This window comes from Stegodyphus dumicola, chromosome 2, assembly GCF_044657685.1.
Source record: "Stegodyphus dumicola isolate Sdum_Otavi_A_Nest chromosome 2, ASM4465768v1".
Taxonomy (NCBI): Eukaryota; Metazoa; Arthropoda; class Arachnida; order Araneae; family Eresidae; genus Stegodyphus; species Stegodyphus dumicola.
Window position 1 is genome coordinate 251,812,024 of NC_140769.1, and position 26,938 is coordinate 251,838,961.

General features: G+C 33.8%; 1 protein-coding gene across 1 annotated transcript in view; it reads right to left on the minus strand.

Moving 5' to 3' along the window:
- Nucleotides 1-26,341, minus strand: part of LOC118194738 (CD9 antigen-like) — a 136,244-nt gene extending 109,903 nt beyond the window's left edge. Inside the window, exon 1 of the mRNA XM_035365946.2 lies at nt 26,159-26,341. Within this exon, the coding sequence (XP_035221837.1) occupies nt 26,159-26,224 (66 nt within the window). The 5' untranslated portion in view covers nt 26,225-26,341. The remainder of the gene's footprint in view (nt 1-26,158) is intronic.
- Between the last annotated feature and the right edge of the window lie 597 nt (nt 26,342-26,938).

Here is a 26,938-nt window from a genome sequence, read left to right on the forward strand (position 1 = left end):
GCTTTAAAAAAGTACTTTATTTTCGAATTCTACATTTCATTCTTCGGCGGATACTATATCCGATAACGTTTAAATATGCTCAATAAGAAAGTTGTTGTAAATTTTTAGCTGGTGATCTAAAATTCCATTTTAAAATATCATTATTTTTGTTACTGATCAATTAATACAGTCAGTGAATTTACATTTAATTTGAATAGGCTACATGCATCTTTATATCCCAGTTCCTTTTCTATTATATTCTGGAAATAAGTATTTGAGTTTTAAACACGGAAAAAAAACTGACCATTCAAACATAAGATGTTAATTAAATTTGATTGCATTATGATTCTTATTTCTTACAGAACACACTTTTACAGGAAAAAAACAAAACGTTTCTTGCTACGGATGTAAACCTCTTTATATGAAACACGGATACAATTTTTTTCATATTTCTCTTACCACCTCAGACAGATATCCTATGTATCGAATTGCTGTTTCAGCGTTCCACATGTTTCATAACGTTTTGCTGCCAGTTTGGGGTGCAAACGGTTTTCTACTATTTTATTTTGAAAATACTACATTGAGGACTCCACAAGACAACTCTGATGTATATAAAGACATTGTTAACAAAGTGTCGCTTCACTTTAGGGCCCATTAATTTCAAGAAAATGGAGGAAATTATCTAAAATTACACCAAAACTAATTTGTTAAAACACCTATTTATAGTAAGGCATATTGTACCAGTTTGAATGGGTTTTTAAAAATGAAATTTGTTTCGAAGATTGTTAAATCCCTAGGGCTTGAGCAAGCAAATAAAGTTTTTTAAACTGCAATTCAAATCAACAACTATAAATTCTTTCTAAAACAATTACAAAGGTTCTGTAAGACTAATAAGATTTTTAATATTCATTTACGATAAAACAAATTCTTACTGAAAAAGTTGTAATATAATAAGCACAATGACTTCTAATTTGCCCCCTTCCCAAACTACTAATACGCTGATAAATGGAAAGAATCTGCATGCGAAGGTAAATGTTTCGCAGTACGCCAAACGATTCTTGCATAGTGAGATTTTCCTTCTCGAGATGACTATCGAACTCTTTTACAAAAATTGTTTGCATCATCATTTCAAAGAATCGAGTGAACGTATAGCAAAAACGCCTCCAAACGATAACAGTAAAAACTCCAGAGTCACAACCTATCTCTAACCGGAAATGGAAATAACGGCATCGATAAAATGATCAAGTGGTTTCTTTTACAAGATACAAATGAAAAGCAACGGCAAACATGGCAGAACCGTAGGAGATTCAATACGTAGAACATGACAATTTTTTTTTTTTTTTTTTTTTTTTTTCCCCGACCAAGAACACGCCCACAGTGGCAACACCTATCATGCACGAAACACATTCGGCACCTCTGAAAATTCTCACGTTTTTCACTTATGTCAAACAACTATTGTTCAACAGATATTCCTGAATGAATTTCGTGGAAAACCTCTCGATGACATCAGAAAAACAAAATAAAGGAAACAGTAAACTATGTTCAAATTCCCGAATATCAAAAGAAAATGGCTGCCTATTTCAACGGAAATGAATTATAGAAATATTTCAAGCAAATATGTGAGCATCACGAAATACTTAACATATTCTGCAATAAAAGAGAAAAGCAAGTCTTTAAATTATTACAGCAGACGAATCAGTTTGGGGTAAAAAGATGATATCACAAGCAGTTGCAACCGTTTTCCTTCCTTTCGGCTTTTGTATTACATATTTAACATCCAACCTAGAGAAGTTTTAGAATCTGAATTTCATGCATTAATAATTGGCTTTCTTAATGTGATTAAAAAGGCAAGGAAATTAAATAACCTGAACGTATTTTACACATTTGTATTAAAGTAACAATTTACGACAGAAGAAAGGAAATATTATCAGTAAACAGAATTAATATTAAATTATTTCAGGCGAAGGAGACATCAATTTAAGTTCACAGCTACCTAATTGAATAATCTGCCTCACCATTCGATTGGCGTTCTACTGGTTGAGTACTTTCCAGTAGATACAAGTTGGTAAACTCTTCTTTCATCACGCGAGGACAAAGCTTTAGGTCTTCCCCCAGTATTCTTTTTACCATAATTGTTTTTCAATTTAAAAAAAAATGTTGACTACAGTCTTTGATCTTCCTATCTTTATCGCAATAGCACGACTACTCATTCCTGTTGAAGACAAAGCTTCGATCTCTCCTCTTTCACGATCAGTTAACTTCTTACCCTTCGCCATCTTCACAAAGATCACCAATACTTCGAAGAAACGTATGACAAATATGAAAATTGCAGCCTTGTCACAAGCTAGTAGTTGCAATGGTAATTACACGATTATACTTATTTTTAAAAAATGACTGATGGCCTTAAAGTTTTTACTCAGGCAGAAATACTAACTTTGTAAATAACCACATGTTTCTCATAATTATGTATTTACAAATTATGTTTATAGCATTTATTTTTTATCCAGGAATTTTAATAATTAATATTATTTGAATCCCTTTTATTTCATTTTACATTTTCTCAAAAATTTTTACTGGCCTTAAAGTTTTTACTCAAGCTTTAAAAGAATGGTATCTGCGAGAAATTTTTATTAGTCACAATTTGTAAGTCAAACGTATTGACAGTTAAATATTAAAATTTTCAGTTTGACTTTTAATCCAAATACTTGTAAATATACATAAGTTAACACTGAAAAACTTAACTAGAAAGAAGTATATGAAAACTTCATAAGAAAGACAAAACTTGAGAATAAATAATGAAAACCAATTTTCTTTCTTTTATTTATTATGTTTTTCTATGAATCATAAAAAATACATATTTGTATATAAATAATTAGAAACTTCTTTGTTTCTTACTAACAACACCTCATGGCGTTTCGATTTTTATAAAGTTTGTAACCTTAGAGGAAAATTACTAGAAAGTAATTTAATCTCCAGTTTGTAGATACTCATCAGCAGTCTAGTTCTTTTCGTAGATTCATTCATTTTCAACTACTGAAAAAGAAAAATAACCTGACAATATCTGAAAAATACAGACTTTATATTACGCACAAAAGGACGTTTTCTAACGTTTTGTGTGATACTTTTATTTATTAAATATCACGTTCTTCGCACTTAAAACGCATAAAATTCAATTCAACAGCAATAATACAAAATATTTAAAAACAGGAAATCTTTAGCATTTCCGATAGACAGTCGGTGGAGATGAAAATGTTTTTTTCCCATACAGTGTTGCCATTGCTCGCTTTGAAATTGTTTAGTTTGTTAATTAAAAATTTGTTACATTTTTACAAAATATGAAATAGATGATAAAAAAATTGAAATTTAAAATTCGGTCGTCCAGGTGCCCATGTTCGGGTGGAGGATTAAGTTATTTAGAATTTGAAGGCTCTAGGTACCGTCGTTTTTTCACGATGCGAGAAGCATACATACATTCATGCAGATTTTTCAATATTTAATTTCTTTAAATATAATACAGGGCAATAACATTTGGTGGCAGCTATTTAAAAAGTGATTCGCCGTTTGGGACTACCGTCCTTTCGGGCTAAAAAAAAAAACTGTTCACGTTTAAATGTACTTCCAAACAAAGAGATTATTCTTATTGCAAAAATTAGCAACTGAGGGTATTTACCTTTTGATAATCAAATTTGCTTGTTCTTAAATTTTTATTACGTTAGGTGAATACTGATAAAGATGCAAATCATGAGAGGAAAAGACTGTGAACGTAAGTAGGCCAAACTTGAATGTCGTAATAGCAACCTCACTTTCAGTGGTTACTTACTTCACAATAATCAAAGACCCTACAACGGATAACCAATAAAATCGATACTACAGATATGAATGATAGATTGCTTTCTATCGATATTAGCTAAGCGCATGCAATCGAAACATTGATTTTCTATTACATTTGTATACCAGAATTAACAGTGGCGAATTATTGATATCAATAATCTAGACTAATGCCCATTTCAGTTTCATCTGACTATTATTTGACTTCGATCTGGAAATGAACCAGGAAATAATATAATAATTTAGAGAGAACTGGAATTGGTTTCGAGTTTACTGCTTTATAGATTATGTTTAAATTGGATTTTGCTCTACTAGAGCATTCTGTAATCAAAATTTGAATTGCTTGCATTAAAGCCAGATCAAAGCACTAACTCTCCCATTGTTCACTGCGAAAAGTGAAAATAAAAGCACAGAAAAAAAACTGAAAGCTTTCAGATTTTAACAGCCAGAACATGTTCACCTGAAATTCGAATTTGATTTATTATTTATTTCATATTTTGTAAAACTTGTAATGAATTCTTGCTTAGCGATCTGACAGACAGCAACGGCAACACTGTTCCAAACAAAATATTTTTATCTTCCAGCGCTGGAGACTGTTCCCATTCAGAAAAAATATATTTATTAGTCCAAAGGGATTTGAATCCCGAAGGGCTATTAGTTTCGTTTTGGCATTTTGCGTCGGACTCATAAATGTCGGTTCACTTTTCAAACTGTTGCCACAAAATGTTAGAGTCCTGCATTATATTTGAAGAAATTAAATAATGAAAAATCTGCGTAAATGTATGTATATTTCTCGTATTGTGATAAAACAACGGTACATAGAGTCATCGAATTTTGAATAACGTAATCCTCCAACGAATATGAGCATGTGGAAGACCAAATTTGAAATTTGAAATTTGTTTTATGATCGATTTTCTATTTTTTAAAACTTTGACGAATTTTTGATTAAAAAACTCAAGGATTTCAAAGCGAGCAATGGCAACGTTTTGCAGAAAAAACATTTTTATCTCCAGCGCGTGAGTCTCTGTATCGGAAATTCTAAAGATATGCTCGATTTAAAACTATTTTGCGATATTGCTGTTGCACTGGAGCTTATGGTTTAAGTGCGAGGAACATGATATTTAATAAAGAAAGGTAACACACAAAATGTTAAAAAACGCCCCTTTGGACGTAATTTAAAATCTGAAACATTTCAGATTTTTTCTTTTTTGTGGTAATTATTTTCGGCAGCTAGTTTTCAAGAAATAATATAATATGAATATAAAAATATCTATGGCAACCTCTAACACTCTGTCGAAATTCTAAAGAACGTTGCTTTTAAATATTTTGTGATTTTGCTGTTGAATTGTATGCGGCGCGTGGCGAAAATTATGCTTAATTATAAAGCTACGGAAAAAAAAATCTGAAAGGTTTCAGATTTTAAATTAAGTTCAAAGGGGTTTTTTTTTAACGTTTTGTGTATTACCTTTATTTGTTAAATATTATGTTCTTCGCACTTTAAAACCACAAAATTCAATTCAACAGCAATATCGCAAAATAATTTTAAAATGAGCATATCTTTAGAATTTCCGATACACAGTCCCGGATATTTAGTCCGTATATTCCGGGCTGGAGATAATTTTTTTATATATACACCGTATTGCCATTGCTGCTTTGAAATCAAAATTTGGAATTTGTAAATCAAAAATTTGTTAAAGTGTTACAAAATATGAAATCGGCAATAAAACAATTTCCAAATTTGTGCTTCCAGATGTCCATATTCAGTGAAAGATTACGTTATTCAAAACTTGATAGCTCTAGTACCGTTGTTTTATTACATTGCGAGAAACAGACATACATTTATGCAGATTCTTCATTATTTAATTTCTTTAAATACTGCACAGGGCTTTAATATCTGGCGGCAACAATTTGAAAAGTGAACCGACATTTATACTTAATCAACGCAAAATGCCAAAACGAAATTAATAGCCCTTATGGGCTAACACCCTTTGGGCTAATAAGAACAGAGTACAGGATATACTATTAAATCCACTGTGCTTATGTTGTCTTTAGAGAAAAAAACCACAGTGGCTATTCAAACACTTTTTCGTTTTTTAAGATAATAAAAATACATTTTGTGATATTTTTCGCAAGAAATTTACGCCCATTTACGTCCAAAAAGGTCTGTATGAAACATATTTCAGGTAAAAAATCTCCGACAGCTTGAACATATAATATATTGCCAGATTTTGAAATTGTAACAAAAGGCAACGAGAATTACATTTCAAACTTTCTGATATTGCTTCTAATACACTAAATTGGCAGGTGTATTGTACTAAAGGGTTCCCTTTCGTTCAACTATCGTATCATTCAAATTTTTGTTATCTTTCCTGAACTCCTCAACTTCCCCTCGCATTTCCTCACCAGGATGTAAATTTAAAGTTAAATGAAGTGAATATTTAAATGGGTGGATTTCGGAGTTTATTCTGAGGGTGCTGAAACGCTAGCGCGTGTTTCGTTCCTGGCCTTGCATACGCCTCTGTTACAAATTCTTAGTTTCCACCGCAAGTTGTCGGTGCTATTGTAAAGCACGAAGTACGTGCATTTTCTGTCCATAGTTAAAAATAATAAAGGGTTAATTTCACCCTTCTTCTGTGTCGATATTTTTTCACGCCTATGCGAGAAGTCTGCAGGCTCATTAATAGGGCCTAGATTAGTTTATGTGGACAAGGAGAGATAGATCCTATAGTATTGCTTCTAAAAGCATTTGAAGTACATACTAATAAACTGCAATATGATAATTTCTAGTCCAAAGGGGCTTTGTCCCAGAAGGATTAGTGTTTTCGTTTTGAGATTTCGCGTTGAGAACTTTAAAAGGCTGTATCACTTTTCAAATCGTTGCCACCAAATACTATCCCCCTGTATTATATTTGAATAAATTAAATAATGAAGAATCCGCATAAATGTATGTATGGTTCTCGCATTGTGATAAAACAATGGTACCTAGAGCCATCCAATTTTGAATGACGTAATCCTGCTGCGAAGGTGGGCATCCGAAAGCCCAAATTTGGAATTTGTTTTATTATCGATTTCATATTTTGTAAAACTTTAAAGAATTTTTGATTAACAATCTCAACGATTTAAAAGCGAGCAATGGCAACACTCTACGAGGAGGGGAAAAAAAAAAAAAACCTTTTTATCTCCAGCGCGCGGAACTGTGTATCGGAAATTCTAAAGATATGCTCAATTTAAAATTATTTTGCGACATTGCTGTTAATCTGAATTTTATGGTTTAAGTGCGAAGAACATGATATTTAATAAATAAAAGTAACACACAAAACGTTAAAAAAAAACGCCCCTTTGGATGTGATTTAAAATTTGAAACCTTTCAGATTCTTTAATTCTAATAATTTGGTTTACAATCAAACCAAATGCTCCTTAATAAATTCGTCTGCCAGACAAATTTATGATCTGAAATTATCAGTCATCTCGACAGACGACCGCACTTCAGGATACGCGTCAGGAATATGTGAAAAAAGATCCTTTGGGTTAGTAGTCCTTTGTGAGTCTCCCAGCAGATGGAAAAGATTAATTTACACCAATCCATTTTTTCCGCAGTGTCCGGGTGTTACAACATCTCGCATTCATCTATTACCGGATGCTCATAAAAATTTTAAATGGTATCATTTTACAAATCCAGCGTTATAGATTTCAAGATTCAATGCATAGTAATTACACATGGAACTGCATTATTTTGCAACCAGTTCTTCATATGCACTTTTCCTAGATCCTTCTACCAGATGCTTCAAAAGAACGCCGCAGCGTTTATTCATATTACTAAATATACCTAACTACACCGAATCTTTCCATGTTGATGTTTAGTAAAGACTCATTGAAATTCCGAGCAATGGATATCAGGCAAATCGCAATATATAGATAATTTTACAGTTATAATGAAACCTCCAAGAAAATTATAAACAGGTGCCAAAATAATTCCCAATAATATAATATGGTACATTATTAATAAATAATGTAGCATATTTTGGGAAAAACCTATATCCATAACTTCGAATGAATATTTAAATTCTAAAACTTCACTGTTCGGTAATACTGAGATAAACAACGTGATAAAGTAGTTCTGTAAAAATTAATGTTGTTGTTAACCCCGAAGAGAAGTGACGCCAAGATCTAATGTTTGAGTATTGTTTACTGGAGGGATCTGGCAACTACGAGAAGACGAATAAGGTGAAAATCTAGCCGCCATTGATTGTGTTCTGGTTATTCTGATTATGTGATATTTACATATTTTAAGGTGTGGATGGCAAGAGTGTCCGTCGGAGTAGAATGTATTTTAAGGGCCGAGTAGAATGTATTTTAAGGGCAAATGGGAAGGGTGTCCATCCGAGTAGAATGTATTTTAAGGGCAGATGGCAAGAGTGTCCATCCGAGTAGAATGTATTTTAAGGGCAAATGAGAAGAGTGTCCATCCGAGTAGAATGTATTTTAAGGGCAAATGGGAAGAGTGTCCATCCGAGTAGAATGTATTTTAAGGGCAGATGGCAAGAGTGTCCATCCGAGTAGAATGTATTTTAAGGGCAAATGGGAAGAGTGTCCATCCGAGTAGAATAAGTAAAGTTTCTCATGTGTGCATAACTCTGTTTATAAGGTATTTCTCCCGCCTTCTTAGCGTGTCTTCGTGGTGTAATGGTCTGCACGCTGGGAGCATATTCCAGAAGTCCGTGGTTCGATTCTCGGTGAAGGCGTTGCTCTTTTTTCAAGTCTTCTGCTTCCAAATACCTAATGTCTCTACAGTGGTGCCGGAACTAAAAGGGTGGTGGATGAGGATTCTCCATACCCAGGATTCGGCAACTGAGTCCCCTAAAAAATTCCAGTCGCCCTTTAAAAGAGGGGAGTACATAAGGTATTTCTCCCGCCTTCTTAGCGTGCCTTTGTGGTGTAGTGGTCTGCATGCTGGGAGCGTATTCGAGAGGTCCGTGGTTCGATTCCCAGCGAAGGCGTTGCTGAATTTTCACATTTCCTGCTTCCAAAAAATAACCTAATGTCTGTACAGGTTAACATAAGTAATATTAAAATTCCTACAGCCCTATTTGTTTGTGAATTTCGTGAATATTTGCTATGATAAATATTATGAATGAACAGCTGTCTTGAACAAGAATATCTAAAACAATTAAATTTAAACATCAAATTTTGCGTTTCTTTTTATCACTTTAAAAAGCAGCCAAAGTTTTCTAACTGCTACTCCCACTTAAAATATTATGGCCATAGTCTGAATACAACATAAACCATGCATAATACTCCAGTGTTTCACTATGTTTCATATCTTATCTTCGGAAGGGGGAAGAGAACCATTTTGCAAATATTCGGATAAAATATGGCAGCGAAAACCGACCCAGTAAGAGTTTTAATGATGATTCACTGAAGTTTTCTTCAGATAGACTTGTTAAACCTACTGAAAATAAAACAAAAATCCCTTGTTAGCTAGATCAAAGTACCAATAAATAAATACTCTGCAAATTTTTGAGTGTCATAGAGGTTTTCTGGACAACGAATGCTCAAATAACCGGAAGTATGATAATAAATTATCTATGCAAACCCAAAACTACTGATGCTCGCTTTCTTACAAAAGCAGAACAAAACACACTTTTGGAGAATTTAATATACTGATCACAAATTAAGAAATATAATTAATAAAGGTTGAAGGTATATTTAGGCAGTCAACTCTGCAAATAATAGAACGATCATAATATGCTTAGTCTATAATTAAATTATATATTTTTAACATACATTACGGCTTCGATTAACTGAAAGATTAGTTATCCGAATTCGTTAAAAATGCTTCAGATAGCTATTGCAAAGTATGCTTGAAAACCCTGAAAATAAGATGTTGTGAGAAAAATCTTCGAATTCTTTCAATCATTCCACTCCTAGTGCTCTATCTCATAGATCCATATTCAATATCCTTGAATGCATCTATAATTACCGACCGTTCCACATTTCATGTTCTAAGAAATCTTTTGCACGGCCTGCTTCAATTTTCGCGCCTGAATGAAAAAAAAAAAAAAATCCGTTTTTATCTAAATTAAAAAAAATTCTGCTTAAGAAAAATTAGCAATTACCAATTTATTTTATCTATTTATATTTTATAGGCCAAATAAGTGTACAAATAGCATCCTTCTACTTGTCCGCTTTGCTAAAAATGATAATTTAATCAAAATAAAATATATTTAATGATTGAGAATAAATTTTTCTTTTGCTAGAATACCTAAAGTACTTGAGAATAAATGATTTGATAGTAACATTCATTTTTCTACGTATCAAAAAAATTTTTCAACCTGAAAATTTCGAACACCACGAAGAGTTCATCAACAAAATCATAAAATAATTTTTAAAAAATACCTAAAAATTACAAAATATAAAAATAAAATGAAACTGTAATCTGATCTTTATATGCAATTTAACATCAGAAACAATTTTAAATTAAGTAGCTATAGTAAATCTACTAGTTCAGAATTAGTTCCTCAGGAATTCAATGTATAGAACAAAAAATCACATTATTCAAAATGATAAAACCAAACAGTATCGAAAAAAACTGCTTTGATATTACTTCAACATGTATATCACCGCCTATATTTTTTCATTTAATTTATTATACTGTTTCATTTATTTAAGAAGAAACTTAAACGATTCAAAATGTGCGCTTATTTTATTGGATCGCCTGCATACGAAGCTTACATCAAATATTTCCCTCAAGAAGGTACTCTCTGTTTCGCTAGGCGGTGAAATCTGCCGACTCAATATATTATCAAACAAACAATAATAATTTTTTTAAATGGCAATTGATCATCCAGAGCCATTATTGTTCCTTTCAGTTATTAAACAAATTTCTCATGAAATTTAAGCAACTATTTTAGGAATAAAAAGTAGCTCCAAAACGGTGGGAATCCAATTTTTCTTTTAGAAAAAATTAATTTCTACATCACGTTTAACACGGGCACGATATTCGAAACCACCTTCCTTCACTGTTTTCTTTCCTAAGCAAGCATGCTACAGCAGCAATAGTAGGTCAATGTTACCAGCACAGAATTTCTGAAATTAAGTCACGGTGCTTTTAAGCAACTAGAAGTACAAAGCTGAGAGAAATAAAAGAGATAAGGAAAAGAAGAAATTCAGCGTGAAAATGTAGCTTTTTTTTTTTTTTTTTTTTTTTTTTTTAAATCCTATCCTCTCTTTTCATTTTCTTTTCTATTTTCTTTTTTTTATTATTACTTGAAACGATGTTTATTTTTTCTTTTCAGTGCACTAGCTTCATGGGTCATGAGCAAACGATCATTAGTGACGGATCTCTCAAGGACTTCGCCAGCGTTCTATTTCTGAAACTCTGAGAACACCCTCTCAGCAGAAGGAGGGGGCTATTTATTTCTCAAGGCAGTTCAGTTCTAAGATTTTCAACAGACGACCTGGTAATCATGCGTCCGCGTCCTCAAACTCTTAACGAATAGAAATATTTCAAATTCGTAAATGAAATGTAAATTCTGAGATTATCAAATTCGGTTGGGAAGAATATTAGTTCGAAAAATCACTTATTGTTATTTTAACGATATCTATCTATACGTTCGTAAAACCTCTAAAAGTCAAATAATTCAAATTAGAAAAGATTATTTTTTTACTAGTCAAGTACCGATTATTATACGCAAAATATACGAACTATATCAAATGCAAGAATATTAAATAAATCAATATTCATAACATTTTGAGAGATGAGTACAATATAAATACTGATACATCACGCGCTCTTAACTTGCCCTTAAATCGAATACAAATAATTATAATAATAAAATAAATAAATCATTTAATTTTTAATAAGTCCAGTGACCTTCAATGTAAAAAAATCTTTAAATTCAGTTTCTAAACACCAACGTTAATAATTTCTAACTAACTAGAATAAATAATAAAACAAATCTTCCAACTGCAATAATTCTGTTTACCCATGATACCATATATTTCTATAATTAATTACATTTACAATGCTCGTACAATTACTAAATGTTATTCTATATTGCAAAAACAAAATTTCTAATTAATGCACGATGCCCGATCTTTGAAATTTGTAAATAAACTAAAATTCTTCCCCATTTGATATAAAAGTACAATAATAGTCCAAAAATCCGGCATATTTATGAAAATCTTAATTTTTTTTCAAAAACGTTCTACTTTGCTATTACTAATATGATGAGTAAAGATAGAAAACAAACCATGTAATATTATTTTTACCCTTCGGTATCCATTAATTTTTACATTGGAACCTCTCTAAGATAACCACCGACCATCTACGGTTCCAGATAATTTTAGCGCTTTGGAGATGTCGTCGCCCTACATTCCATAGTAGTCATGAAGTTCAACGTTACTATTTAATTGTTCTCAGTAAAACTAGTTCCTTTTACAAAGGTAGTCATTTCAATATGACAGTTACAGTGAGAGGATGTACAACGTATCATAACAGATCTAGCTATAATTTCCAATAAATAATTTTATTGCGGTACGCATATAAATACACCCACTTCCAAAAGTTACGCACGGAATGGAAAATGCTAATTTCCGGAAGCCAATCAGAATTGAAGAGGATGCAATTCGCTGCAGAGGTACATGGAAATATGCAAATATGTTAGGTAACAGCCAATCGTGCTTTCATGTCAAGAAATATGCAAAAAATGTCAGTCTTATAAGAAGCCAGCTTTATGAAGAGTTACAGAAGTTGATTGTATGTGCTGATAGTAGAAGGTGTTTAAAACTTTTGTACAATTTTTTTTTCAAGACATACGTGTTTCTATGACTTCCAGAAGACGAATGGAAGATTCTGAGCGCTGGCGTGCTGTGGGGCGCATTGAAGCAGGACAGTCAATCACAGATGTTGCTCTTTTCTTCGACAATTCCAAACCATACAGACAGTTGTCCAAAGGCCCGTACCCGGTCACCCAAGGGTTACAACCCCCGCGTAAGATCGATATATTGCTATTGTAGGCAAGTGGAATCGCAGAGCGACCTCCACACGTGTGAAATCTATGGTTACAGCGTCCAGTGATATGGCGATATCTGCAGGTACTGTACGCTAAAGATTACATGTGAGTGGACTGTACGCCCGGGTACCTCGAATTTGTGTTCCTCTATTCATACAATCAAGAGGGGCACGATTACAGTGCTGCCGGGAACATGTCAATTGGAATGTGTCTGATTGGGGCAATGCCATTCACAATGATGAGTCAAGATTTCCTCTGGAGCCAGATGACAAGCGTATAAGGATATGGCGTGAGCAAAGAACACGCAATCAGTCCCAAAACATGGCCGAGCATCACGCATTTCGAGGCGGAAGCATTATGGTGACGGCAGGGATTTCATTAGGATACCGCACCGACCTGCACATCTTTAAACGGGGTTCTTTGACGGCTGTCCGGTATCGAGATGAAGTCCTAGAACCCATTGTGAGATTGTACGCTGCAGCAGTTGGCCCTACTTTTGTTTTAAGGGACGATAACACACGTCCCCATAGAACTGACATCATCGATGACTACCTGGAGAGTAAGAAGGGGTTGCGCGTATGGCGTGGCCAGCATATTCGCCCGACCTTAATCCCATTGAAAAACTTTGGGATGCTCTCGGCCGTGCTGTATCTTCACGTTTCCCACTTCCAGCCACTCATATTGAGCTGGAAACTGCTCTACAAGAACAATGGCGATTGCTTAATTCTGCGGTGGTTGACCACCTAATTGAAAGCATGGTAACAAGGTGTAAACTTTGTATACAGATGAGGGAGGATCACATACCCTATTAATGTCCTTTTTTCTCATTATATGCTGTTTATTTTCACTTTATACATAATTATGTTTAAGTCTCCAGTATGTCATTATCTGATAACTTACAAAAATTTAATATTGTTTTCATTTCTGTATACGTATATTGATTTTATTTTATGCATACATATATATGCTACTTTCCTGCAGAATTTTGTGTCAATCAAAGCAGTATTTGTTGATTTTTTAGCATTTTACATCTGCGTGCTTAACTTTTGGAAGTGAGTGTATAAAACTATGGATTTCAATATACAATAATTAAATCCACCTTTAACTGAACCAAAGGGGAAATTTGTCCAGAAGGGGTATTAATTTTGGCTATAAACGGCGAATCACTTTTTAAATTGTTGCCACCAAATATTAGAGCCCTGTATTATATTTAGAGAAATTAAATAATGAAGAATCTGCATAAATATGTGTATGTTTCTCGCATTGTGATAAAACAACGGTACCTAGAGCCATCCAATTCTGAATAACGTAATCCTCCACCCGAATAAGAGCACCTAGAAGCTCAAATTTGGAATTTATTTTCTTATCTAATTCATATTTTGTAAATCTTTACCGAATTTTTGAATAACAAACTCAAGGATTTCAAAGCGAGCAATAGCAACACTGTACGAAAAAAAAAATTTTTTTTTTATCTTCAGCGCACGAGAGTGTGTATCGGAAATTCTAAAGATACATTCTTTTGAAATTATTTTGTGATACTGCTGTTGAACTGAATTTTATGGTTTAAGTGCGAGGAACAGGATATTTAATAAATAAAAGTAAGGCACAAAACGTTAAAAAAACGCCCCTTTAAGCGTCATATAAAATTTGAAAACTTTCAGGATTTTTGATATAAAATTATTTTCTTTTAGCGAATCTTTTCAAGCGACCGATTTTCTGTAATTCGGCGGTACCCGATCATCATTCAGTCTTGTGTATATGTCGGATAATCGGGATATTACCGTATATGACATTTGTCCCGTTTCGATACATCTTTTAAAATTACGTATTGTGGTAACTTTAATAATTTCTGAATTATAGAGCAGAAAAATTAATATGCAAAAGTAAATATTCTATAATTTCCTTGAGGTATCTCTTTCGACGCTCTTTCAGAGAAATCTCAACTAGTGAGATACTAGCTCTGCCCCCCCCCAATGAAGAAAATAATTTATGGTTGTGAATGGGAAGTGCAGAGCCACCAATAAAAATATTTGCTGTATTTATAGATTAAATCTAACAATAGTTTACCTATTATTAAATATATGATAATTTATGTACAGGGTTATTCATTGATTTCGTGAAAAATATTAAAACGCATGACAAATAAACTACGCAGATGATACCTTTGCCTTTCGTGGATAGGCCGAACAGGACGAGGAGATGAGGCTCAAATGCAGTGGTACACTTGTTTTCGGATTTACTCCTTAGTATTTTGTTTTCCTTGAAAGTGTTTGCCAAAAATACTGTCTTTGTGCCTTTACACAATGTTGATTTTCAAGATTGGTGCTTTGGTATTATAGCAACCACCTTGGTAGAAGTCGCCAAACTGTGGCAACCATGCGCATAACTATTCTTCAGGTAACCCTATCGATAACTGTAAGTTTGAATAAGCAACGTCGCCATTTTCGTGCATGCTGTTTTGGTTATATTAAAAGCTCTAAAGGCAAATTGCGGTATTCTTGGGCTTCAGCCGAATTCTGAAACATGCGCTGGTGGGATTCGCCTATAAACGAAGAAAGTTGTGCGAAATTTTTGCAGGAATATAATATTTTGCCACATAGGCGGGAACTTTCAGATTCACGTTTGATGAGGTTGTATTCTGGAAAACAACTTTTTCGAAAATACAACATGAAAAAGTGTACCGAACACGTCGGCATTCGAAGCAGTAGTTGGTTCGAGAATAATCGTCTGCCATTTACTTCAGCAGTCAGCTTTATATATCCCTGGAGTAAAGAATTAATGAGTGTTAAATTTTGCCTGGAAGAATTAGACGTGGCCGGTAAGACTATTGCAGACTGGAATGACTGTATGCGAGAGATACTGTTTGTAAATAGAATCATAATTTTTTTTTCCGGGATAAATATCGAACTAAAATTAAAATATGTACCTAATAACATGTCTGAGAAGAAATAAATAATTTTCTGATTAGAATTTTTTTTTTTTTTTTTTTTTTTTTTTTTTTTTTTAAATTCAAAAAATCGCCAAACTGCGCCAAGTTTGTTGCGATAATGCCAAAGTACCTCCTGATTTTCGTAACAGGATTCCCAGTGTTGTATGTAGCTCTGGTCGACTGTGATAATCGTGTGTGACGAAATCTATTATCGCATAGATTTTTTACCGTGGACAAATTAAATAATGGCGAAATAGATAAAACGAAACTGTTAATTTACAAAATGCTTAAAGTTTTTTTTTTTTTTTTTTTTTTAAAATTTTTCATGAAACAAGGCAATACCCTGCAAACACAGTTATTAAATATAATAAACCTTAAATTTATATAAAAGTATTCTAAAATAACTGAAAAAACTTAGTGGATGATATAAGGCGAGAAAGGGGAGATGGGGCAAAAGAAGTTCAGGATTATACGGGATAACGGTACTCGCTATCATATCCTTTTTGATGTGTAGAGATAGTAACGGTACTGTACTGTAAGAATCTTACCAAATTAAACAAAATAACTCTACTTTATAGAGAAATTTTACATTGTAACACAACATCTTTGACTTCTCTCTTCTGGAAGGAATGAATTAAAAACAAATTCTACATAGCGTAATGCTGAATTAGATGTGACAGTGATCCTAATGAGTTTGTTTCAAAGCAAACCTCTCATAGGTGGAAAGAAATAACAAAGCATATTTGGGGATGATAATTAGCAGTTTGCAGAATTCATTTGTCTGAGTACCTCAGGATAACATGACATTGCTCAGAAGAATATCAAAAAGTTTGAAAATGTATTATGAATCTCTCTTAACCAGAAGATGAAACGTGGTATATTATTATGGTGATCCACCCAAAAGCGCTAATGAGAGAACACCGTACACGCCGGGGAATTTCAAGGTCAATAATGTTTTTTTCTTCACTATTACTGTTGTGACGCAGAAGATGCATTGTTTTAGTTATCTCATGAATACTGCGCCAACAAAATGTAATAGGTTAGTTATTGCAAAGCTGTTTGTTATCGTTTTCAGGGACCTTAAAGCTTGTTTGCGCTTCATTTTCGAAGCGATTTATTTAAACAGTTGTCTCTTGCGCCATTTTGTAACTCCAGGTCTAGACTAAAAGCGCCTTCAGTTTCTATGAAAGTAATAGACCAGCGGTTCTCAACCTTTTGACTAATGTGTACCATCAAAACAAAAATTGAAAAACTTTAATACCACCACTACAAAGTACTACTACCACTCTTGAACAAAGCTCAGATTGCATATATTTACGAGTGTTAGAGAAAAAACTCAATCAGGATGTTGGGGTTTTAATGTTTGAATTTAGTAGTTAAAAATACTTTGCTTCTTTGTGTACCACTTATTTTTCTCTTGCGTACCACCGGTTGAGAACCCTGTAATAGACAATTATGAACAGCCGATCAACAAGGTCTTCTTAACGCATGGACCCGCTCGGTACTTGCCCGGTCCACACGAGAATAGGGTGTCCCATGCTTTTATTCATTAACATTTCATTTCTGTGAAAGGTATTAGGGGCCCAGCATATTGGTTTGCCTAGGAATCCATAATACTGTTCAGACGGCACAGCCGATCAGGTCTGCATCTTTTAAAAGCGGTGGATGTTCCAAACCATATGATAAAGTCTTATTCTGTTAGACTTGACTGGCAGATTCAATTGGGGAAAATATAAGTTGAAACCTTAACCACTTGCACTAAAAAGACGTGCCACGCACGTCGAGATGCTTTTGTCTCAAACCGCGAGCGACGTGGACACCACGTCGATAGGCATTTATCGCAAAAATAAAAATAACGTGGTGCACGCGTCGCCTAACAACGAGATTTTTTATTTCTCGAGTTACAGCTCTGGATTGCACTCGCAGACGCGGAGCGGCGTAAATGAGACACTTTACCGCTTGTTATATTGTAGCGCACGGCACCGCAACCGTGAAGTTTAGTCGTAGCGCAAGTGGTTAAATGAACGCGTCTGAAATATATAATAGTAATGAAAAACAATTTTGAAATAATGAAGAGAATGCACGTAAGGCTTTAAAATTTTCGCATTAAGGAAGAGTGGTTTGGTTTATTTGATTACGGCAAAGCCAACACCTTCTTAAACAAGGTTTAGAAGGTGTTTAAGAAGGTGTTGGGCAAAGCACTCTAGGGATATCTACCTAAGGGTAGGGATTCGTGGAAGACTTTCAAAGCATTAAGGAAAAATTTCTCGCTAAATCATGATGTTGTTGCGTGCGTACGGGTTCGTTATGAAATGAATGCACAAGTCCGAGGGAAAATGAAGAAAAATTTATTATTATCACAACAAAAATGCTTAAATTTTCTCAAATTATCATGCAGTATTACAATATCTCACAGCAGTTATCTTTTAACTACTCAAATGTCCAATAGAACGTAATTCAAAACAGCTAAAGAACGCTAATCTGCGAATTCGCTACAATCAACAACAGCAGTTTTCTAAACAACAACAAACTAAGCAACTACTACAAACTGAGATGTTTTCCTCCTTTTATAAGATTTTAAAATCACGCGCTAGAATTTTCCAGTACTTTCTCGAAATCAAAAAGAGATATTTATTTATTTAATGCACGCGCTCTTGTATTTTCAATTTTCTGGCTTAGCTTTCTTTTAATATTCGTCACGCGCTGCACTGCGCGAGAAATAAAACCATTTAATTTATAACTGAACTAACATTAGCTTTTTAAATACCAAATTCGTACGGATAAAAAGGTTATTCCCTGGTTTCCGGTAACACTTATACGTACCCATGTTAATAATAATAAAACGTAAATGTTCCGTTGTATGGAATTACGACATTCTTCCCACAGGCAGTTATGATACAATGGCTAGAAGAAGACTGATAAAATACTTTATTAACTTACATCTTACTATTTTTCTTTTCGTTGTTATGGTAACTTTCGGATGGATAAATTAACATAATTGATACATACTCTGTAGTTAACGCCTATCTACATTTTCCCAGAACTGCTGTTTGGAAGCAAACTTACAGAATTGCAAAGTAAATGGACTGAATGTATGCAAAGTTATAAATGACATAACTAAGATACTCTCATGAATTATGAATGTGTGAGTGAGGTTCGTAACTCTTTTTTTATTCATTTAAATACACTGCTTGTTTAATATTATATGCACGTGCAGTTATTTATAAATTTATTATACAATAACATGGCTCTGATTAAAAAAAAAATGTTAAATAAAATCTATACGTATCGATCATGGAGTGCTTTCCCACCCTAAACTGTATAATATTTGCACATAATTAACAAACATATTTTTATGACTATCAATTTATATTAATCTGGTTCCCTGCGCATGTTTTCTTACCGATTTATAATTCTCCTTTTCTTTTTAGTTTCTTCTTACTACAAACAAAACAGGCGAACAAAATCGCGATGTCCCACTTCAGGCTTTCTGGAGGTGGCAACACAAATTGCGCCATTTCAGGCTTTTTCTTTCTTCTGCTGCTATTCCAGAAGAGAATATCAAAAATCGCGTCATTTCAGCCTTTCTTTTATACTACGGAAGAAGTTTTTGTTCCTTTAACAAATAATTATAAAAACAAAATCACATACACTGTTACTGTCACCAATTGCCAGATTGACTTAACTGATTCCATGTTAAATCTGCTTTGTTTATTGGTCCTCAAACGTTACTAATCCCAGAAGAATCCTCTCATCGTTTGCTTTGGAAGTAAAAATTCAAAAACCAAATTCAAATACTTAAAATAATGCCTAAACTCTGTATGTAAAACAAAGATAACAGAGGAAGAATGGATTTTTAAGTAGAAGGAAACACTTATTTCAGATGGAAAGAGGACACGACTCTATTTAAAAAACCATAAAAGAATCCATTCCTCTACAAATGGCTCAATATTCCATTCCATGATGAAATTCACATTTTTAAAAAGTTATTAACTAAAAAATAATGAATCTGTTTTGTTAAAAACTATTTTTTTACAAGTCTTTTGGGCTTTATATTTTTAAACTAGACTTACTGCTATTCTAGCACTTCTACATTTTTTAAATTTCATTTTCTTTAAACTGCATAATTTTCAAAATATTTTTCCGCGATTACTCTACAGAAATCTAGGCGGCCATATTTCAAGATAATAAAAGACCTAAACTGCGATTAACCCCCCCCCCCACACACACACGTTTACTGCATTAGCTATCATCCTCACGTGACATTTATGTTGTACCTAAGCACTGTCCGAACAAGATGTTTAAAGACTGCAGAGTCACTGTAATTCCATTTCATACGTAATTCTCAGTTACGTGACCTGCATTCGCAATTCCAGATTTTGCACTGACCCTGAAAAGGCTGAAATGAGAGTTTCTTCTACCACATCGATGTTTAAAAAAGGCCTCAGGGTGCATCTGGGAAAGAAAGAAATGATACAAAACCGAATAAAACTGCACACCACTACAAAATTTATCAGCCAAATAAATAACAGCCTTACAAAATATGCATGCTATATTCTGAGACTTTCATTACAATTCGTTTTAATTTTTTTTTAAGAAACACTGTAAAAAAAAATTAGTGAACGATTACACATATTAACTTTGCAGCTGGACGTGACATATAAAATTCAATAAATGTACCATATTTAAATGCGTACAGTCCCCTATCATTTTACCACATGGCCCTTACATTTTCAGCCCAAAGGACGTTAGCTCAGAAGGGCTATTAATTTCGTTTTGGCATTTTGCGTTGATTCTCTATAAACGTCGGTCCACTTTTCAAATTGTTCCCACCAAATATTATCGCCCTGTGTTATATTTAAAGAAATTAAATAATGAAGAATGTGTATAAATGTCTGTATGTTTCTCACATTGTGATAAAACAACGGTACCTAGAGTCATCCAATTTTGAATAACGTAATCCTCCACCGAATATGGGCATCTGGAAGTCCTAATTTGGAATTTTTTTATTACCGATTTCATATTTTGTGAAACTTAAAAAAATTTCTGATTAACAAACTCAACGATTACAAAGCGAGCAATGGCTACACTGTAAGGGGATTTTTATTTTATTTATTTAATTATTTATTTATTTATTTTTACTCCAGCGCGCGAGAATGTGCATCGGAAATTCCAAAGATATGCTCATTTTAAAATTATTTTGCGATATTGCCGTTGAACTGAATTTTATGGCTTAAGTGCGAAGAACATGATATTTTAATAAATAAAGGTAACACACAAAACGTTTAAAAAATATTCTCCTTTGGTAGCCATGTAAAATCTGAAAGCTTTCATATTTAAAATTTTTTTTATTAAATATTCATGTATTTTTTCCCTTTTTCAAGGTACCCCGAAGGCGAGTTCCTCTAAATTTCTTTTTTTTTTATTTTTTATTTTTTTTTTTAAATGGGTACATTCACGTAGTAGTTGTTTAGTCTTACTAATTAATTTCCTCGTGGGTTTTTGTACGCATGGGCTCTTAATTGATGAAGCAATAATAGTAAAGAGCTTCAAGAAAACGAGTATATCTAATACTCTTGATGATTCAGAAGATAACTGAATATGGGTAAACACATTGAACAATGATGATAACGAAGACAATAGTGATGATGGTGACGACTTACACTGGCTGTGGCAGACGACACGGACAGCAGATCCAGCAGCTTTGTATGATATCAGGCCTAGGGAATAGCAATGAAGAGCAACAAGAGCAGACGATATTCAAAATACAGGAACACAGAAATGAAGATATCATATTAGAGACTGTAATATTAATTTCACTATGTATTCTTATTGGAATTCTTATTGTTTCCATTTAAATAAAAAATATTTGTGATAGTTACAAGTAGTTCTTTTTTTCGTACATTAAAATTTGTTAAAGAAGCAGGGGAAAATATGCGAGAAAATACGGCAATTCGTTGAACTCTTCTCATTCTATCTTCCAGTTAAATTCACCGAATGTTGCATACACGTTCAAAAATATTTCTTTCATCTCAATTAAATCGACTAGCGTAAATTTACACAGAAAAAATAGTAGTCACGAAGAAGGGAAGTGTCTGGTACTACCGGCACTGAGCGTTTATCCATTTCACGTTGAATACGGTAGTTGAAAACGTCAGCATACAGAACACTAACGTGCGGCGAGCACGCATTAGAATTAAAGGGAATCTCAAGGACAACAGCGTAAGCAAACAAAAACATAAATGATGAAAAGCGCTCGTTAACTGCTTTTCGATTATTATTGTCTAATGCCTTTCGCGTTACAGTCAGAACGCTGATGATTTGAAACGCTGATAATCTGAATACGTCAAAGTATTAAAGTATATGAATAAGTTTTCACGAAATATATAAAAAAACATGATACAGATGTGATGCGAGAAATTTTTCGGAATCTTCAGACCATTCTTTGATTAATACGTCCTCTCTTAATCACTGTACCTGTTTCTTTTATTCCATTTCTTCTTATTTGGGTTCGAAATGAAAAAGTTGTTTTCAGTCCAAAGGGGCTTTGTCTCTGAAGGACTACAGTTTTCGTTTTGCGATTTTGCGTTGAATCACTATAAACGGCAAATCACTTTTCGAACTGTTGCCACCAAATTAGAGTTACTACTCTTAAGGGCCGTTCCCACTAGGGTTTATCTGAGATAACGGAATCAGTTCCATGTGTCAACTAGCTCCACTATGCCTGCAGTTCAGATTTTTCAACTTACTGCCCTACGGGGAAAAACTGGTTTTGGAGATGGGTCAGCTACGTCCGTTAGCTCAGATAAACTCCAGTGCCCAGATAAACCTTTACAATTCTCATACAGGAGTCAATTAAGTGGACTCTACAGTTGTTTAAAAAAAATGAAACATAATATATGTATAGGAATTCGGAAAAGCAACAATATCGTTTTGCTGAAGCCTTTTAAGAATTTTGTATACAAGTAAATGCTTTTAGTGAAATTATATTTAAATTTCAGTTTAGCTTGTATAATGTGACATGAAAGGCCTCAAGAGTTGAAAGCATTATGGGAAAACAAAGATACAAGGGTTACGTCCATTTAATATTGTAGTGAAAGGCTTTCTCGCCAATGCACCAAGCTAACAATTTTTTTTCGTCATTGGCGAGGAACCTTAAAATTCGCCAAACTTGGCACACATTTGACGACGTTTTGGTCTGATAACTGGTCCGAGTCTATGTAACTCCTTTCAGATCAACCTCAGATGGAGAAATTCAATTGCGGACTTTCAACATACGCCAAGGATCCTGAAGGGTGAGTAAGGAATCTGGAAAGAGCAGGAATTCAGCACCTCCTGCTGAATGGCAGATTACCCACAATAGTATCAAAGTATCCCTATGTAACTATGTATGCTTTCCAACAATTTCGAAAAATCGAAGGTATTGAAAATTAGCTTTATTTGTTTTACAAGGGAAAACTATATAAGATCGGAGAGAACATCAGTTTTTAGTTCAGAGTATTGAAAGATTACTGCGGGAGTTTACGCTGATGCTTTAGCATTAACTTGCGTTCAATGTTCTCGGTAGTTTAAAATGGGCCACTGTTGCCTCCTATTAAGGGATGGACAAATTACATCAATACCTTCTCGGGATCGGAACCGGGCCCTTCGGTACAGCAGTAAGAGTCATTAACTACTTTCCCGTCTGGCCCGCGATTCACGAAAAACATTTCTGTGGCTATCTCTATGGCTTACAGTACTGGTCTTTTTTATACGTATTAATAAAAAGGAGCATTTTATATGAAATAAATTTTACCAGGAGGAAACAAAACCTATTCGTCTGACATCTATAATTTCATAGCCGGTGACTTTTCTTCAGCTATTGACCTTCAAAAATTACAACACTGAAGTGCGATTGAATTACGGATAGCAAGTCCGTAATGAGTTGAGACTCCTCTGGCCTTGATAATGACTGCCACACGACAAGATATAGATTCAATAAAATTGCGGAAGGATTCTATAGGAATGGCGTGCAAAGCATCGGATAGAGCTGCCCATAATTCAGAAAGGGTTGATAGTTTTCTGTGATGTAATTTCACACCTTTCTCCAAAACATCCCAAAGGTGCTCAGTAGGATTTAAGTCAGAGCTTCTAGGTAGCCAATTCATGACAGAGAAATCAGAGTCTAACCAGGTCTAACCAGTAGCCAACCGGAATCTGTGAGAGGTGAAGTTATCTCGCTAAAATACTCCATTTCTGTGTGAATGACAGGATACCATAAATGGATGGAGATGATCGCCAAGCAACTCTACGTACCGAATCATATTGACGGACGTTGTTACAAGTACCAAAGATCCCACATACTGCCATGAGGAAACACCGCAGACCATGACTGAGCCATGGCCTTGTACAGTTCCAACCTGGCATGCAGAACCCATGGCGTCATTAGCCTGAAGCCACATTTTCAGCAGTGTCAAGCAGTCGGAATCGAGACTCATCACTTCATGCTACTCATTTCCAGTTTCCAGCCCATTGTCTGTGTTCTCTTGCCCAGGCAAGACATGAAGCTCGATGGTATGCACTGAGCAATGGTTAAGTTACGGCTCCCAAAGCCCATATGATGAAGTGAGCGTTGCACGATCCGGTTACTGACTATACGACTGGTGCCCTGATTCAGCTGGATGGTAATTTGAGCTAATGTTTGGCTTCGCTGACTATGCACAATACGGATGAGCGTTCAGATGGTTGCTTTAATACGCAAGTACAGATTTTATTTCTATACTATCACAAAGATACTGTCTATAAACAAAGATACTGTCATATGCAAGATATTTTTTTCTTTCTAATGCGTTTACCTTAAACCATATAACTTAATATAATCAGCACAAGCAAAACATTCCTTAAAAAAGAATTTAATGCCCCCTTCCACTCTCTAACAAACACTGCATTCATATTAGCCATATTTTCAAGATAGAACAAAAAACAAGAAAGGCAAAATTACACGACGAAAAGGGCAAATATACTTTTAAGAATTATGGTAAGTATTATATTAATTTTCATAAGATAGACGGAAAACGGTATTGATCAAATATTTCTTCTCATCTAACGTTCACAGAAATATTATGGTATTTAAAATATAAATATTTTTACAGCATAGTAGAAAAATTAAAAAGAAATTTTGCGTTTGCAGACCTATGCGCAAAAGTGTTATACACAGGTGTAGCTAAATCTGTTTACCTAATCTTAAAAAGAATTCTTCTGGCCACTGAACAAAACAATTTTTTTTACTCTTTTTGCCAATGGAAAACGTTTCTGGAAATCCACTAGGAGAAATTTTTAGCTTTATTTGTTTATATCAACTTTCAGATACTCAAAAAACTGTCAACTTTGGAGGCCCGTTAAACTTCAATTATAGAAATAGCTTGCGGGTTTTTTTTTTTCCCTTGCATATGACGTTAATTTCGTTTTGGCATTTTCTGTCGATTCACTACAAGCGTTGTTTCACTTTTCAAATTGTTGCCATCAAATGTTATCGCCCTGTATTTTATTTAAAGAAATTAAATAATGAAGAATCTGCATAAATGTATGTATGTTTCTCGCATTGTGGTAAAACAACGGTACCTAGAGCCATCCAATTTTGAATAACGTAATTCTCCTCCGAAATATGGAAATCTGGAAGTCCAAATTTAAAATTTGCTTTATTATCGATTTCATATCGAATTTTTTATTAACAAACTCAACTATTTCAAAGCGGACAGAAAAAATATTTTTATGTCCAGCGCGCGAGACTGTGTATTGGAAATTCTAAAGATACATTCATTTTAAAATTATTTTGCGATATTGCTGTTGAACTTATTTTTATGGTTTACGTGCAAAGAACATGATATTTAATAAATAAAGGTAACAATAAAACCTTTCTACCTCCAGCGCGCGGAACTGTGTATCTAAATTCTAGAGATGTGCTCATTTTAGAACTATTTTGAGACATTGCTATTGGAACTGAATTTTATGTTTAAGTGCAAAGAACATGATATTTTATAAATAAGAGTAACACACAAAATGGAGAAAAAAAAAACCGCCGCTTTGTACGTAATTTAAAATTTGAAACCTTTCAGATTTTATATATATATATATATATATATATATATATATATATATATTTACTTTAAGCGAACGGTTGGAAACGTAAGTATTTTGCTTTGAAGAAACAATTAGTTTACACGTCTACGAATTGGTATAATATTATATTCTAATTACATACCGTGCATGAACAGCTTCTCCCAAGCATTTTATGATCATTTAAAGTACCATAACATTATAAAAATATCCTTCGTTACCCCCCCCCATACACACACACATGGTAGGTTTGTTTGCACCGTGGATACAAGGTCAGGGTATATTGAAAAAATAAAAACATGCAATACATTACCCAAAATATGAAGTTGATAAGCACAACTAGGTATTTGATACACGCAAGACAACCCTTGACAGCCATCACAACACAAATTCTGCCACAGTAATATATATATTTGTTTCAAAACAATAGCACGTGCGTATCCGATCTACACCAAGTTCACGCGCACACAACTTCCTTCGGAATAACTGTTACATTCGAAGTCACAGTCGTTACAGGATCGGAATTACTGACTTTCCCGCCACCGGATTGGTTGATAATGGCAGTCGCTTCTCCACCCACGCTGTTCGTACTGCTGCCATCTATTGACGGTACCCTACTCTAAATCAAAATAATGTTTTCGAAAATAGATTTTGAAAATAAACACGAAGCAAGGCTACGTACGAAATCAGACATCAGGAGTAGGATGACGCGTAATTATCTGATCACATATTATACCGCGATAAATTAGATTAAATATTAATTTGTATTATAGCACTGTTATAATTTGTATAAGCATTGTTAATCTGTATTAATTGTATCTATTAATCTTATTAATTTGTATAAGCACTGTTAATGAGAAACATATTATTTTATAGCATATGCTGCATTGTTAATCAGAAATATAAAGGTAGAGTTAAATTTCCTAATAAAAAATTAACGGGATATTTTAGTTACAGATATGATTATTTTTTATTCTGTTGCAAACCTAATTATTATAATTGCGACAAAAATTGCAATTAATGTAAAAAATATTACAGCCACAAAAACCACGAATTATACAAAAATTTTGCTTGTAGAAATATCCTAAAAAAA